This window comes from Trichomycterus rosablanca, chromosome 22 (assembly GCF_030014385.1).
Source record: "Trichomycterus rosablanca isolate fTriRos1 chromosome 22, fTriRos1.hap1, whole genome shotgun sequence".
In the NCBI taxonomy this organism is placed as follows: Eukaryota; Metazoa; Chordata; class Actinopteri; order Siluriformes; family Trichomycteridae; genus Trichomycterus; species Trichomycterus rosablanca.
Genome location: NC_086009.1, coordinates 21,386,474 through 21,401,505, shown reverse-complemented (window position 1 = coordinate 21,401,505; position 15,032 = coordinate 21,386,474). Strand labels below are relative to the sequence as shown.

General features: G+C 35.8%; 1 pseudogene and 3 gene segments (V, D, J or C); all 4 read left to right on the top strand.

Annotated features, from left to right (window-relative positions):
• Positions 1–116: 116 nt before the first annotated feature.
• LOC134300365 (immunoglobulin heavy variable 3-7-like) lies at positions 117–1,131 on the top strand. The segment is given in 3 exon segments: positions 117–168; positions 259–571; positions 1,098–1,131. Coding segments are annotated over 3 exon segments (399 nt in total).
• A 258-nt stretch (positions 1,132–1,389) lies between these two features.
• On the top strand, positions 1,390–1,890 carry LOC134300363 (Ig heavy chain V region 914-like). The segment is given in 2 exon segments: positions 1,390–1,441; positions 1,535–1,890. Coding segments are annotated over 2 exon segments (396 nt in total).
• Positions 1,891–4,806: 2,916 nt separating this feature from the next.
• Positions 4,807–5,364, top strand: LOC134300362 (Ig heavy chain V region 914-like; annotated as a pseudogene).
• A 3,118-nt stretch (positions 5,365–8,482) lies between these two features.
• LOC134300361 (Ig heavy chain V region 6.96-like) lies at positions 8,483–8,966 on the top strand. The segment is given in 2 exon segments: positions 8,483–8,531; positions 8,611–8,966. Coding segments are annotated over 2 exon segments (396 nt in total).
• Positions 8,967–15,032: the final 6,066 nt, after the last annotated feature.

Below are 15,032 nucleotides of genomic sequence, written 5' to 3'. Positions count from 1 at the left end.
TTATGCAAACAACATGTCACATTTCTACTATTTATTCTGATCCTTTCAGCCCAAAAATCAACAACTCAGCAGTTTGTTCTCATTTAGAGCAGCAATTATTACTGAAATTCTTTGTGATGGATCTGAGCAGAATTTGGATCTACATCACTGTATCAATCCTGATTCAATGTTAGTTGAACTTTAGTTGATGTTTAGAATAAATGGATGATTTTATATTTTAAACTGTAATATTTAGATGTGCGTGTTCTTGTGTTTCAGATTCATACAGTCAGACATTAACTGAGTCTGAATCAGCGGTGATCAGACCTGGTGGATCTCATAAACTGACCTGTACAGCATCTGGGTTTAGCTTTAGTGGCTACTGGATGGCTTGGATCAGACAGGCGCCTGGAAAAGGGCTGGAATTTGTTGCAACTATCGAGGGTGATAGTGATAGGAAGTTTTATTCCAGTGCAGTTACTGGTCGGTTCACCATCTCCAGAGACAACAGTAAGAACCAGGTGTATCTGGACATGAACAACATGAAGACTGAAGATACCGCGGTGTATTACTGCGCTAGACACTCACAGCGGTACAAAAAGCCGCAGTGCTGCACAAAAACATCAACTTCCTACAATCTTTATTTAGCTCAATTCTTACTGGTCACATTTAATGATTTCAACTTTATAAAACATCACAGATGAAGGCAGAAACAGGGTACCTGCAGTATGGAATTATGGAAGACAAGGATTTAATTTATTTGGATACAAAGAGAGCTTTCATATTATAAAACAAAACTATAAAACAGACAATCTAAAATTAATTTTAAAATCTGGCGAATAAATAAGTCAAGTACATTCATGTATTACATATTATTAACAAAAGTAAATTACAGTAGAAAATTTTGGTGCGAATCCCAAATAGCTTTCTGTTCTCTACATCAGAAAAGTTCCAACAAAGCAACAGAATGTTACATTAACTTTAGTTTAAACATTGTTAATATATAAACATCTTTAAACATCAAATGTATTTTAATAAGATTTTTATTTTTATTTATGTTTTAAAATTAGTTAGCACGATGGCTAATAAATGCTAATAATCTACATCTGTATGTTCAGATGTGACCCTGACCATGACGACAAAACTAAGTGAAAAAATACATTAAACAGTAAACATAAAAGCAGTAACAATAATAAATGTACACGGGTTTATTTGGAGTCATTAGCACTGGGTTTAGCATCAGCAGCTTGATTTTGGGATCCTCCTGTAGCTCCTCCTGAACCATCTTGTCCTGTAACGTAGATCAAACCCACCTAAAAGTTCATGGACACTCCCTATTTAAATAAACTCTGGTATAAAGAGCATGTTTACAGATTCACTCTCATCCATCTTAAAGAAGTTTGAAGCAGAACTCTGAGAAACATGATTTTACTAAACTGCGTTTTATTGATGATTATTTCTTGTAGGTGTCAGAACATATAGTGTTTCTTCTAACTTTTATCATAGAATACATTTTAGAAGGGTTTAAATAGTAACAATTCTCATCTTTTTTCAGATTCTTATGGACAGTCTCTGAGCTCCTCTGCTTCTGTGGTGAAGAAGCCTGGAGAGTCGGTCAGTCTGTCCTGTACTGTATCTGGATTCTCCATGAGCAGCTACTATATGGCCTGGATTCGTCAGAAACCAGGAGAAGGACTGGAGTGGATCGGATACATTGATACTGGCACCAGCACTTACTTTGCCCAGTCTCTGCAGGGCCAGTTCTCCATCACTAAAGACACCAATCAGAACAAGCTGTACCTGGAAATAAAAAGTCTCAAACCTGAAGACATGGCAGTTTATTACTGTGCCCGAGGAGCACACTGGTACAACAGACTACAGACACATACAAAAACCTCCACAAGCGAGTGACTGAGCTGTAAATATTCCCTGATCAGGGACCTGAACACCACAAACATTTCTACTAAACACCACCTAATCACCCACAGTGCTCATTTTACCATCTGGATTAGTAATATACTCCTAATGAATAAACATGCACTATAATGCCAAATGTATGTTCACCCATTGCTAACAAGTGTATAGAATAAATTACATACATTATATGCTTTGAACTTTGTAGCAATAGTTTTGGGAAGACTGTTTCCTGCAGTAGCATGACTGTGCTCATGGTTTGTTGGGGTCATTGGCCTGCAGAGAGCTGGACATTTAAACACCTTTGAATTGAATTAGAAAGTCATTCCTAATCCAGGCCTTTTCATCTAGCATTAGTGCTTGGCCTCACGATACCCTTTAGACTAAATGTTGGCCATGTGTTCTGTTATATTTAATTCTGGTTGTTCAGGTCTTGTTAAACTCAAACAATTTATAGATGCAAAATTCGGAGAGTCAGTAAGTTTAAGCTGTGAGGACCTGGCCTTGCCAGGGTCTCTGATCATGGTATTGGTGGACTGGCATATTATTTCTGTGCAACTTTACTATTGCATCTTTTGATGGTTCTCTATAACGCTGTATTATACAATTTATTCTTTATTTCCTATAGAATCAAACATGATAAATAATTAAATTAAAACTTTAAATATTTGTTTATAAAATGTGTGAAGTGTTAAAATCACTTGAGGGGGTTAGAGTGAAAGCATGTTTGAACTTGTGGGACACAGATAGAGTAGATGTGAGTGTGACAGCAGGGAAATGAAACAGAACTTGCATTGCATCCCTGACGTTGTTATTTTGTGCCTCTAGATGGTAGTGTCTGTCAACTCAACCCTCCAAGACTGACATAAGAAATTGAAAACTCCACAACAACGTGAACACTTCAGCTCTGTTACAAATTCATTTTACAGCTAACAAATTAATTGTTACTGTGCTCATGTTTGCATTAGTATTTTATTATTTTAATAATTAAATAGTCAGCTATAACCTTTAAAGTTTCTATTTTTTTGCCCATCATTCATTTTAAACTCAAGACAAAATCTTTTGGCAGGATCTTGTGGTTAAGAGGCTGGAGGATGCAAATGTGACACGCCTATATAAACACTTTATACTGCTTTTCATTATTCCCACTTTGATTTGATTGAACTTCACCAGCAGCCATGAAACCAAGAATGATTTTCTGTTTTATTTGGTCTGTAATGACTATCAGCAGTGAGTAGTTTTATTAGTGTTTGTGTCTCTGATGGAATCTGATTATATTCAGCTGTACTGATCTGAACTGAAATCATCAGCCAGTGTTTATTTTACAGGTTGCAGATGTCAGACACTGACCGAGTCAGAACCGGCGGTTATTAAACCTGGAGGATCTCATCGACTCACCTGCACCTTCTCTGGGATTAGTGTTGATGATGCAGATATAGCCTGGATCAGACAAGCTCATGGAGAAGGTTTGGAGTGGATCTCATTTATTTCTGCTCCAAGTGGCTCTAGCATATATTACTCCCAGTCTGTTCAGGGAAGATTCACCATCTCCAGAGACAACAGCAAGTATCAGGTGTAGCTGGACATGAACAACATGAAGACTGAAGATACCGCGGTGTATTACTGCGCCAGAGGAACACAGAAGTACAAAAAGCCGCAGTGCTGCACAAAAACATCCACTTTTCTTACAGATTCCTTCAGTTAATGTTTCTCCTTTAATATAAAATAAAATAATTAAGCCACAAAAATCCAGTGTGGTAAAATCTCAGTTCTGTAAATTCTTATTCTTATAATAATAAATGTGTCAATAATCAGGTTTCAGGATAGAAAATGAGGAAAACCTTCAGAAAGCATTTTAGTGTTCTGACTCTTCAGTGGTAAAACAAGCATCTACCTCCAGTCTGCAGTGTCCAGCATCTCCATTTTATCTGCAATTATCCAAAGACTGTCATCTTTAAAGAATATTGATTAAATTAATAATAACGTTTCTACATCTTTGTATCCACTGTTGATGTTTCTAGGTTCTATTGGAACATCTTTCTAATATTGATGCACTAATATTACACTTGGTCCCTGGCTTTTTCCACCATCTAAAACCCTGCCAGTATGTGAATTAGCTGTTCCAAATTGGCCCTATAGATCTAAGTGATATTTTTCTGCACAGAGCTCCAGTCCATGGCAGAAACGTCTGATTTAGCACTGTGGATTTTACTTAGGGAACAAGATATGCTACTTTAAATGTAAAAAGTACAAACTGTGGAGTCCTAAAGCCCTAGCAGTAGCTATAATCCTGTTCCAGACTGGCAGATTTCAGTGGCTTTGTTTTAAATCTCTTTAAAACTGTTTCACATTTTTTGAGCTGCTAGACAGGTTTTACCTAAATGATGTTTAGATTCAACAGGTCAGGATGCATAAATGCTTGGGTACGGATAGTGAAATCAAGCTGGTTGATTCACAGTTGGGGATCATTTACTTTTTCACATGGGTGATATAGGTTTTGAATAAATGTTTATCGTCAATAAATGGAATGATCATTTAAAAGCTGCATTTTGTGTTTATTGGTGTTATATTTTCTTATAATTAGCTGGAAGATCTAAAACATTGAAACGTGCTTTATAGCAAGAAGAAAATATGAGGGACGAATACCTTCACAGCACTGTACCTACAAATACAACTGCATTACAGTCATCAATATGCAAAAGCATGAATAACATATGAACAAATAAATGTAGACAGCACTTCTAATTTAATATATATATATATATACTTTTTATAAAGCGTCGTTCTGTTTTGAATGACTTGACATTTATGCAAATATCTTCCTCCTCCTCCACCTGGACCCAGATAAAGATCTAAAGTATCTGCATCGTTCACTGAGGTTCAGAAGGATCTGACACTTCTGCTTCTTCCACAATGTTCCCAACACTGTTGCTGCTGCTGCTGGCAGCTTCACCCAGTGAGTTTCACTTTATTAACACTGAACTGCAAACACAAAGTCGTGCTTTACAGCGTCTGCACTGTTTCTGTGGTTTCTGATGTACAGTGTGACTTGTTTTACAGATGTGGACTGTGCTGTGGAATTGACTCAGGTCGAGTCAGTGGTGGTAAAGCCGGGAGAGTCTCTGACCCTCAGATGTAAGGTATCAGGATATTCAATTACTGATAGCAGCTACGCAACAGCTTTCATTCGCCAACCTGCAGGAAAAACCCTGGAGTGGATAAACAACATTTGGGGGGGGTGGAGGCATTTATCAAAAAGATTCTCTAAAAAACAAGTTCAGTATTTCTAAAGATGCTTCCAGCAGCACGGTGACTCTACAAGGACAGAATCTGCAGACTGAAGATACAGCTGTGTATTACTGTGCCAGGAGACCACAGTGCTGTGTACATGCAGGACACTTTCACAAAAACACCAGCAGCTGCAGCACTAACGTTTTCTTTACTGGACCTGGGGTAGAAGGGAATGTTTGAAACAGTGCATAATAAAAAAAAAAAAAAAAAACATTGTAGTACACTGATGATCATAAAACCCAACCGATGAGGTTTCTAGTGAACAGTTCTTGTGCTAAAGTTTGAACTTCTGCAGAGTTTTACAACTGAGAACAAATTCAGTAATCATGTTGTGTGGCCCAAGTCCCATTGATTTGAATGTGGTTCCAAATTTGAGTCAATAGTTTGAACAAGGCTCTGTCTTATCCTATTGTTACTGTTCCCCTGTGCACAATAATGATGTAAGTTGGAAGGGAGGAACTTCAGTGGCCTCTATATATTTACCATAATAGAACCTGAACATGATAAAATGCTTAATTTTTTTGTTTATTTAATAAGTTCATTTTTAATATGTGTAAAAAAAAGTACTATACTAAATACTAATAATCAATAACAAAACTATTTGTTTTAATATGCCTTACAGAGCAGATCACATAACTGTGCTAAAGCATTTAGTCCAGGGTCTCTGATGTTGTATATTGTGCTTGATATTGAAACACAGTTTTTTACTAGGATATACTGTAGGTCTGGACTGCAGGTTGGCCTGACTAGCACCTGCACTCTCTTGATTAAACGAATGCAGAATGTGGCTTGGTACTGTCTTGCTAAAACAAGTAGGGACCTACATGAAAATGACACCTTCAAGAAGCTTATCTTACTTTAAAATACAAATGTACACATCAGCAATGATGAAATATTCACAGATGTACAAGACACCCATGTAATTGGTACTAACACACCCTCATACCACGACAGTGTTTGACAGGCTTTTAAATCTGGACGACTTTTCATACCTCAGATCATTTTGCTCATTGTCATACGTTTTATTTGTTTAATACAGTGCCTTCTAAAACCAAGGATTGTTTGTTGTTGTTCTTCCTCATAACTCATGTTTACAGCATCACCTGTAACTTATTTACAACACCGCCCCAGTCTCTTTTTTAAATTAGTTTCAAGCATCAAACTAGAAATTAGCCTATATTTACAATAACATTAATATTTTAATATAATAATAATAATAATAATAATAATAATAAATCTCTTCTTTGTGATGCTTTTGATTAAATTCAGACAGTTCACAAAAACAGCTTTTCTCTTTTATTTGCATTTTACCTTCTGTCCAAACTTTTATAAATGAATTTGTTATAGTATGATATTAAAAAGTAAAGAATACTAAAGAATAATAAAATATTAATGAATCAGTGATAAGATAAACAAAATCTCATGATAAAGGCAGCACATCTGACAAAGATATCAGTATTAAATGTATAATTACTTAAAAGATTAAGCTTTAATTCTTGATTAGAAAGAGAAACAGAAATGAGTTATATGAACAGCCTACCTGCCTTCAGATCACTGTAATGCTCTGGTGGGTTTTTGTCGCTGGTTTTATTATTGTGGCTACGTGGGGTGGCACAGTGATACCACCCTTAACAAAAACCTTCTCAAAAACTAAAAGCTCTAGAGAGCAACACTTCATTAAGGGAAAACTAGCTTATCATGGCTTATCATGGCTTGTTTTATCAGCTGTGTGTGCTGGTTTAGCTGATCTTCCAGTCTAAGCATTTAATCCATTTAAATCCACCACAGAATCTGCAGACTGAAGATACAGCTGTGTATTACTGTGCCCGACTGCACTGTGGTACAAAAACACAGGCTGTATTTAGTCACATTTAACAGTGTAAATGTATTGGGGTTCAAACACGAATGAAGTTGTTTGTTAAAAAAAGACATTTGTTATGGATTCTTTTCATATAAAGTCATTAAAATCGAATAAAAATTTAATTATGTTACACAAATTTACACATTTTGGGTTATTTGATCGTTTGAATTGCTGAGATGATATTTAATAATTTAGAAATTAAATGATTTACAATGTAACTAAATGTAATAAAGAACTATTCATGTCGAGTCCTTATTATTATTTATTTAAGTCAAATACATTTCCAAAGTGCAAACAGTTAAAAAACAACAAATAAAAATGAAATACCTGAGTTATAAATCTGCTGAAACACCTAATTTTTTTTTTTAAGTATAATTTTATAAGAAGTGAAATAACATTAGTGCAAATTACAAACAATTGTACAAATAAAAGAAATTACAGCAGGAAGCTGGTCTTAAAAACAGTACACAGTTATAATAACAGATTTAATATACTGATAAATAAACTGATGAATAAACCTTACAGCTTTAATGATCAATTATTTTAAAACCAACTGTTTTTAATAAAATGACCCATGTTTGGTACAGTATAAATACCTCTCGTTTCTTAAATTAAATGTAAAATTTCAGGCAGCCTATTGATCATAAACGTCATTTTAGTCACATAGAACAAATTCTAAAAACAATAATTATTAATTATTAATGTTTAATTTTACACTCGTTGAGTTTTCTTAATGTACAGAATATTTATGTTCTACACTGACCTGAAGATGCAGTTCTAAGTTGTTTATATCTATAAATGTTATAATGCATCTAAATGTAGTTTATATTACTCGATCCTCTCAGTCTGGTAATAAAACACCATTACTAAATATTCTTCAGGGTTGTGTGGTGTAGATAAAGTCTAACAGAAATGTGATGTTATTCAGGTTTCTGGAGCCAGAAATGACTGATATTGCTGGTTTTAACTGGGCAGTGCTGGTTTATGCTGGATTAGGTGGTAAATGACAATTTATTTCAGTTATGTAGATCAGCTTTGGTCTTGAAACACTAAACTATTTATTCTTAGTGGCTTAATTAACTAGAACTATAATGTTCCACTAAAATACAGCATCTAAAATACATACATGCTCAGAATCAGACGGTTGGAATAAAGAGGTAACAGAGATCCTCTGATACACCTGATTATGGTACATGATACTCTGCTGTATTTTAAATTCACTCATTTATGCAAATATTTACAGGATTAAAGGACATAATGTTGAAGGTACCACCCAGAAACAAGCACAAGTACAGTTCTAAAGTGTCCGCCCAGTTTAATGCATCAGTGTGCTCATGGTCCCTCCCTATTCAAATCAACTTGGCTATATACAGAAGATTCTTCATTATTCTGGTTAACAGAATTCAGACACTTTTTATGTCTGTTGGAATCAAAAGCTTGAGAAATATGATTTTACAGTACAGTATTTTATTTCTTCTTATTTCTTGTAAGTTTTACATTCTCATCACATTACTCACATTTCCCCAAAACATTTTTACAACATTTGATGTTTTCTTCCCTTCCAGATTCTTATGGACAGTCTCTGAGCTCCTCAGCTTCTGTGGTGAAGAAGCCTGGAGAGTCGGTCACTCTGTCCTGTACTGTATCTGGATTCTCCATGAGCAGCTACTATATGCACTGGATTCGTCAGAAACCAGGAGGAGGACTGGAGTGGATCGGACGCATTGATGGTGGCACTGGCACCACATTTGCCCAGTCTCTGCAGGGCCAGTTCTCCATCACTAAAGACACCAATCAAAACAAGCTGTACCTAGAAATAAAGAGTCTCAAACCTGAAGACACGGCAGTTTATTACTGTGCCCGAGAGTCACACTCGTACAACAGACTACAGACTCATACAAAAACCTCCACAAGCGAGTGACTGAGTGTCAATATTCCCTGATCAGGGACCTGAACACCACAAACATTTCTACTAAACACCATCAGTTTGTTTCCACTCTTCATTTAACTGCTGCCTTGGTTAATAAAGTCAGGTTCCTATCTCTGGTGGCATAAGTTTTTGTAAATATATACAGTTACATGCCATAAGCACTGATCCAGGTCAGCACTATATACAAAAGAAATGACTTGAGGTACATTAGAGAGTAAATCATGCAGATACATTTATTAACTTGCCCCAGCCATTTATGAATAAAATGTATACATGTAAAAAAAAAAAACAACATCAATGATATCAGTTATATACTCTCTGCTTTTTGAAAACAGTTTGGGAAAGGTTTTTTTCTGATTGGTTGGCAAAATGAGGTCATTAGGGATATGGCTTGTTGATGTGAAGAAACTTCAGTTAATTTTATTATTAAATGGACAAATAAATGTTCTTGCATTAATTAATTTACGTTTTTGCATGTTTAGTGTATTAAGGTTTTCTATGTTTTTGTTTCACTGGCCAGAATCACCAGCACAATGAGATCTTAATAACACTGGCACATGCAAATTCAGCCAGCCTGGCACAGATATAAACTGTCTGGGTGTGAACTACAGGTTCTGTTGGTGTAGTACAGCAGAGGTGAAGACAATCATGATCTGGGTTCTTCTAGTTCTGTTCTCCTCCGTGTCCTGTAAGAGGTCCCATCTCCACACCATACTCACATTATATGTTCTACAAATAATATAAAGTGAAGTGTGTTTAATATGTTCTTGTTTCTGCTCAGACGTGCATGGTGACATCAGCCTGACCTCCTCTCCTGCTCAGGTTAAACCTCCTGGAGATTCAGTGAAGTTGTCCTGCCAGGTTTCTGGCTATAAGCTCACCGACTACGGTACAGGCTGGATCAGACAGCGTCCAGGGAAAGCCATGGAGTGGATCGGGATCATATGGGGTGGTGGAGGCATAGCCTCTGGAGATTCCTTCAAGTCTCGCTTCAGCATCTCCAGAGACACGAACAACAACGTTCTGTTCTTAGATATCAGCAACCTGGTGCTTGAAGACGCGGCTGTTTATTACTGTGCAAAGACTCACAGCTGTAGAAGTCAGTAGGAAGGTCCTACAAAAACCTGCTAACATGTACAGTAGAGATGCTGGGAACGATCTTCTTGTGGTTCATGTACATGTAGTAGGGTGAGGCAAATATTTAAACAGCAGACCTGTGTAACTTAGCTCAGCCTAAATAGAGAAGAAATTACTACCCTTAGATATATGTGGATATTCAATTACTGATAAGAGAGATCAACATCATTCATCAACCTGCAGGAAGAACTCTGAAGCAGATAATCCACAATGGGGTGGATTTAATAATAATAATAATAATAATAATAATAATAATAATAATAATAATAATAATAATAATAATAATAATAATAATAATAATAATAATATAAACATTGTCTAAATAGAACTAAAGGGTCGTGTATAGAAACACGATGCAGTGCTTTAAATATTAATATATTTATTTAAATTATCAGTAGATTAATAAAAAATGAGAGTCACAATCAATATGATCAGTTTTGTGTTTTTATAAACCCGCCTGGTTTAACTTCTGAGTGAATTATTAGATTAATTAGGTGTGAAAAAGCAGGAAAATAACCGAACCAAATGCTATAATTTGCACCCCGATACTATAATGTCATGGCTGTAGAGGGCAGCACCAACATAACCATCTCACCCTGTTCATTACACATCCAACCCATCTTCTCCTCACAGGCTGTAGTCAGTGGATGTACAGTAGAATGAACTTCAAATGCTCTAATAATGGAAATGGTTTGATCAATTCTTACTGATTGATCTGTTTCTGTGACAATCAGTTTCTGGTGGATAACCCGGATGAGCTGCTTCTAACAAAAGACATAAGAGGACAGAGTTGTGGTGTTAAGTAAAACTCCATCAGAATGTTATTGGTTTCATTAATAAAGTGATAAATAAGGAGCTGGAATATTGAAGACTGGTTTCCATTATCTAAGACAGCAGTTGAAGACTTAACAGCATGAAACACTGCTGAAGTTTTATAGATGTTGTTCTTCATGTCTCTCCTCTCTGAATCTCCAGTATTTATAGATCTTGTGGGCGGGTTATGCAAACAACATGTCACATTTCTACTATTTATTCTGATCCTTTCAGCCCAAAAATCAACTACTCAGCAGTTTGTTCTCATTTAGAGCAGCAATTATTACTGAAATCCTTGGTGATGGATCTGAGCATAACATGGATCTACATCACTGTATCAATCCTTATTCAATGTTAGTTGAACTTTAGTTGATGTTTAGAATAAATGGATGATTTTCTATTTAAAACTGTAATATTTAGATGTGCGTGTTCTTGTGTTTCAGATTCATACAGTCAGACATTAACTGAGTCTGAATCAGCGGTGATCAGACCTAGTGGATCTCATAAACTGACCTGTACAGCATCTGGGTTTGACTTCAGTAGCTCCTGGATGGCTTGGATCAGACAGGCGGCTGGAAAAGGGCTGGAATTTGTTGCAATTATTAGGTATGATAGTGGTGAGAAGTATTATTCTAGTGCAGTTACTGGTCGGTTCACGATCTCCAGAGACAACAGTAAGAACCAGGTGTATCTGGACATGAACAACATGAAGACTGAAGATACCGCGGTGTATTACTGCGCCAGAGGAGCACAGAAGTACAAAAAGCCGCAGTGCTGCACAAAAACATCAACTTCCTACAATCTTTATTTAATCCTTACTGGTCACATTTCATTATATCCCTTTTATACAATTTTACAGATGTATGTATTTGTTTGAATAGGAAAAGAAAGAATGAATTTAAAAAATACCTAGATTCTTTCAGTGCGTTTTAAAGTTTCCACCTAAACATTATTACTTTTTAACCAGTTTATGGTAATTTATCAGTCTGTATACTTCTCATACATTGTGTAAGAAAAAATGCTACAAAGTCGATTAACAATTAACCTGTTGACCATATTTTACAGTTTACATTAAAAGTAACATCCAAATGACCTAAGAAAAGAAAAGCACCTGAAACTATTTGCAACCCAAATTTCTTTTATGATTCATTTAAGACCACGTTTTTATTTACTTAAATAGGAATAGACCTTTGGAACCTCTAAAATTCCATAAAAAATTTCATTATCAGAATTAAAATAATTGCTTAAAATGTTTGTCATAAATATCATGATTGTTTTTGCCATTTTTAGAAGTAACAAGTACAAAGTTTTTATGTTGCAACTTCCAAATAGATCAAACCCCAAAATGACAGCAGTTAAAGACTTGACAATATGAAACACTGCTGAAGGTTTATAGATGTTGTTCTTCATGTCTCTCCTCTCTGAATCTCCAGTATTTATAGATCTTGTGGGCGGGTTATGCAAACAACATGTCACATTTCTACTATTTATTCTGATCCTTTCAGCCCAAAAATCAACAACTCAGCAGTTTGTTCTCATTTAGAGCAGCAAGTATTACTGAAATCCTTGGTGATGGATGTGAGCAGAATTTGGATCTACATCACTGTATCAATCCTGATTCAATGTTAGTTGAACTTTAGTTTATGTTTAGAATAAATGGATGATTTTCTATTTAAAACTGTAATATTTAGATGTGCTTGTTCTTGTGTTTCAGATTCATACAGTCAGACATTAACTGAGTCTGAATCAGCGGTGATCAGACCTGGTGGATCTCATAAACTGACCTGTACAGGATCTGGGTTTAGCTTTAGTAGCTACTGGATGGCTTGGATCAGACAGGCGCCTGGAAAAGGGCTGGAATTTGTTGCAACTATCAGTGGTGGTGGTGGCACTACTTATTATTCCAGTGCAGTTACTGGTCGGTTCACGATCTCCAGAGACAACAGTAAGAACCAGGTGTATCTGGACATGAACAACATGAAGACTGAAGATACCGCGGTGTATTACTGCGCCAGAGACTCACAGCGGTACAAAAAGCCGCAGTGCTGCACAAAAACATCAACTTCCTACAATCTTTATTTAGCTCAATTCTTACTGATCACATTTAATGATTTCCACTTTATAAAATATCACAGATGAAGGCAGAAACATGGTGCCTGCAGTATGGAATTATGGAAGACAAGGATTTAATTTTATTGGATACAAAGAGAGCTATCATACTATATAAAACAGACTTTTTCTTAATTAATTTTAAAATCTGACAAATAAATTAGTCAAGTACATTTATGTATTACATATTATAAACAACAGTAAACTACAGTAGAAAATGGGTCGAATCCCAAATAGCTTTCTGTTCTCCACATCAGAAAAGTTCCAACAAAACAACTGAATGTTAAATTAACTTTAATTATTAACATTGTTAATATATAAACATCTTTAAAAATTAGCTGCAATAATGTTAATCCTTCACTGGATAGCCAATGTATTTTAATAAGATTTTGTTTTTTATTCATGTTTTAAAATTAGTTAGCACGATGGCTAATAAACGCTAATAATCTACATGTAGATTCAGATGTGACCCTGACCAAGACGACAAAACTAATAAACTGTGATTAAAATGAAGTGAAAAATAAATTAAACAGTAAACATTATAAGCAGTAACAGTAATAAATGTACACGGGTTTATTTGGAGTCATTAGCACTGGGTTTAGCATCAGCAGCTTGATTTTGGGATCCTCCTGTAGCTCCTCCTGAACCATCTTGTCCTGTAACGTAGATCAAACCCACCTAAAAGTTCATGGACACTCCCTATTTAAATAAACTCTGGTATAAAGAGCATGTTTACAGATTCACTCTCATCCATCTTAAAGGAGTTTGAAGCAGAACTCTGAGAAACATGATTTTACTAAACTGCGTTTTATTGTTGTTTACTTCTTGTACGTTTCTTCTAACTTTTATCATAGAATAAAACTTATAAATGTTTAAATAGTAACAATTCTCATCTTTTTTCAGATTCTTATGGACAGTCTCTGAGCTCCTCTGCTTCTGTGGTGAAGAAGCCTGGAGAGTCGGTCACTCTGTCCTGTACTGTATCTGGATTCTCCATGAGCAGCTACTATATGCACTGGATTCGTCAGAAACCAGGAGAAGGACTGGAGTGGATCGGACGCATTGATACTGGCACTGGCACCACATTTGCCCAGTCTCTGCAGGGCCAGTTCTCCATCACTAAAGACACCAATCAAAACAAGCTGTACCTGGAAATAAAGAGTCTCAAACCTGAAGACACGGCAGTTTATTACTGTGCCCGAGAGTCACACTGGTACAACAGACTACAGACACATACAAAAAACTCCACAAGCGAGTGACTGAGCTGTAAATATTCCCTGATCAGGGACCTGAACACCACAAACATTTCTACTAAACACCACAAACATTTCTACTGAACACCACCTAATCACCCACAGTGCTCATTTTACAATCTGGATTAGTAATATACACCTAATAAATAAACATGGACTATAATGCCAAATGTATGTGTGATCACAAGTGTATAGAATAAATTACATACATTACATGCTTTGAACTTTGAAGCAATAGTTTTGGGAAGACCGTTTCCTGCAGTAGCATGACTGTGCTCATGGTTTGTTGGGGTCAGTGGGTTTAGTGTGAAAGAACTCCACTGGCCTGCAGAGAGCTGGACATTTAAACACTTTTGAATTGAATTAGAAAGTCATTCCTAATCCAGGCCTTTTCATCTAGCATTGCTTGGCCTCACGATACCCTTTAGACTAAATGTTGGCCATGTGTTCTGTTATATTTTATTCTGGTTGTTCATGTCTTTTTAAGCTAAAACAGTTTATAGATGCAAAATTCGGAGAATCAGTCAGTTTAAGCTGTGAGGACCTGGCCTTGCCATGGTCTCAGATCATGGTGTTGGTGGACTGGCATATTATTTCTGTGCAACTTTATTATTGCATCTTTTGATGGTTCTCTATAACGCTGTATTATACAATTTATTCTTTATTTCCTATATAATCAAACATTAAAAGTAATTTAATTTAAACTTTAAATATTTGCTTATAAAATGTGTGAAGTGTTAAAATC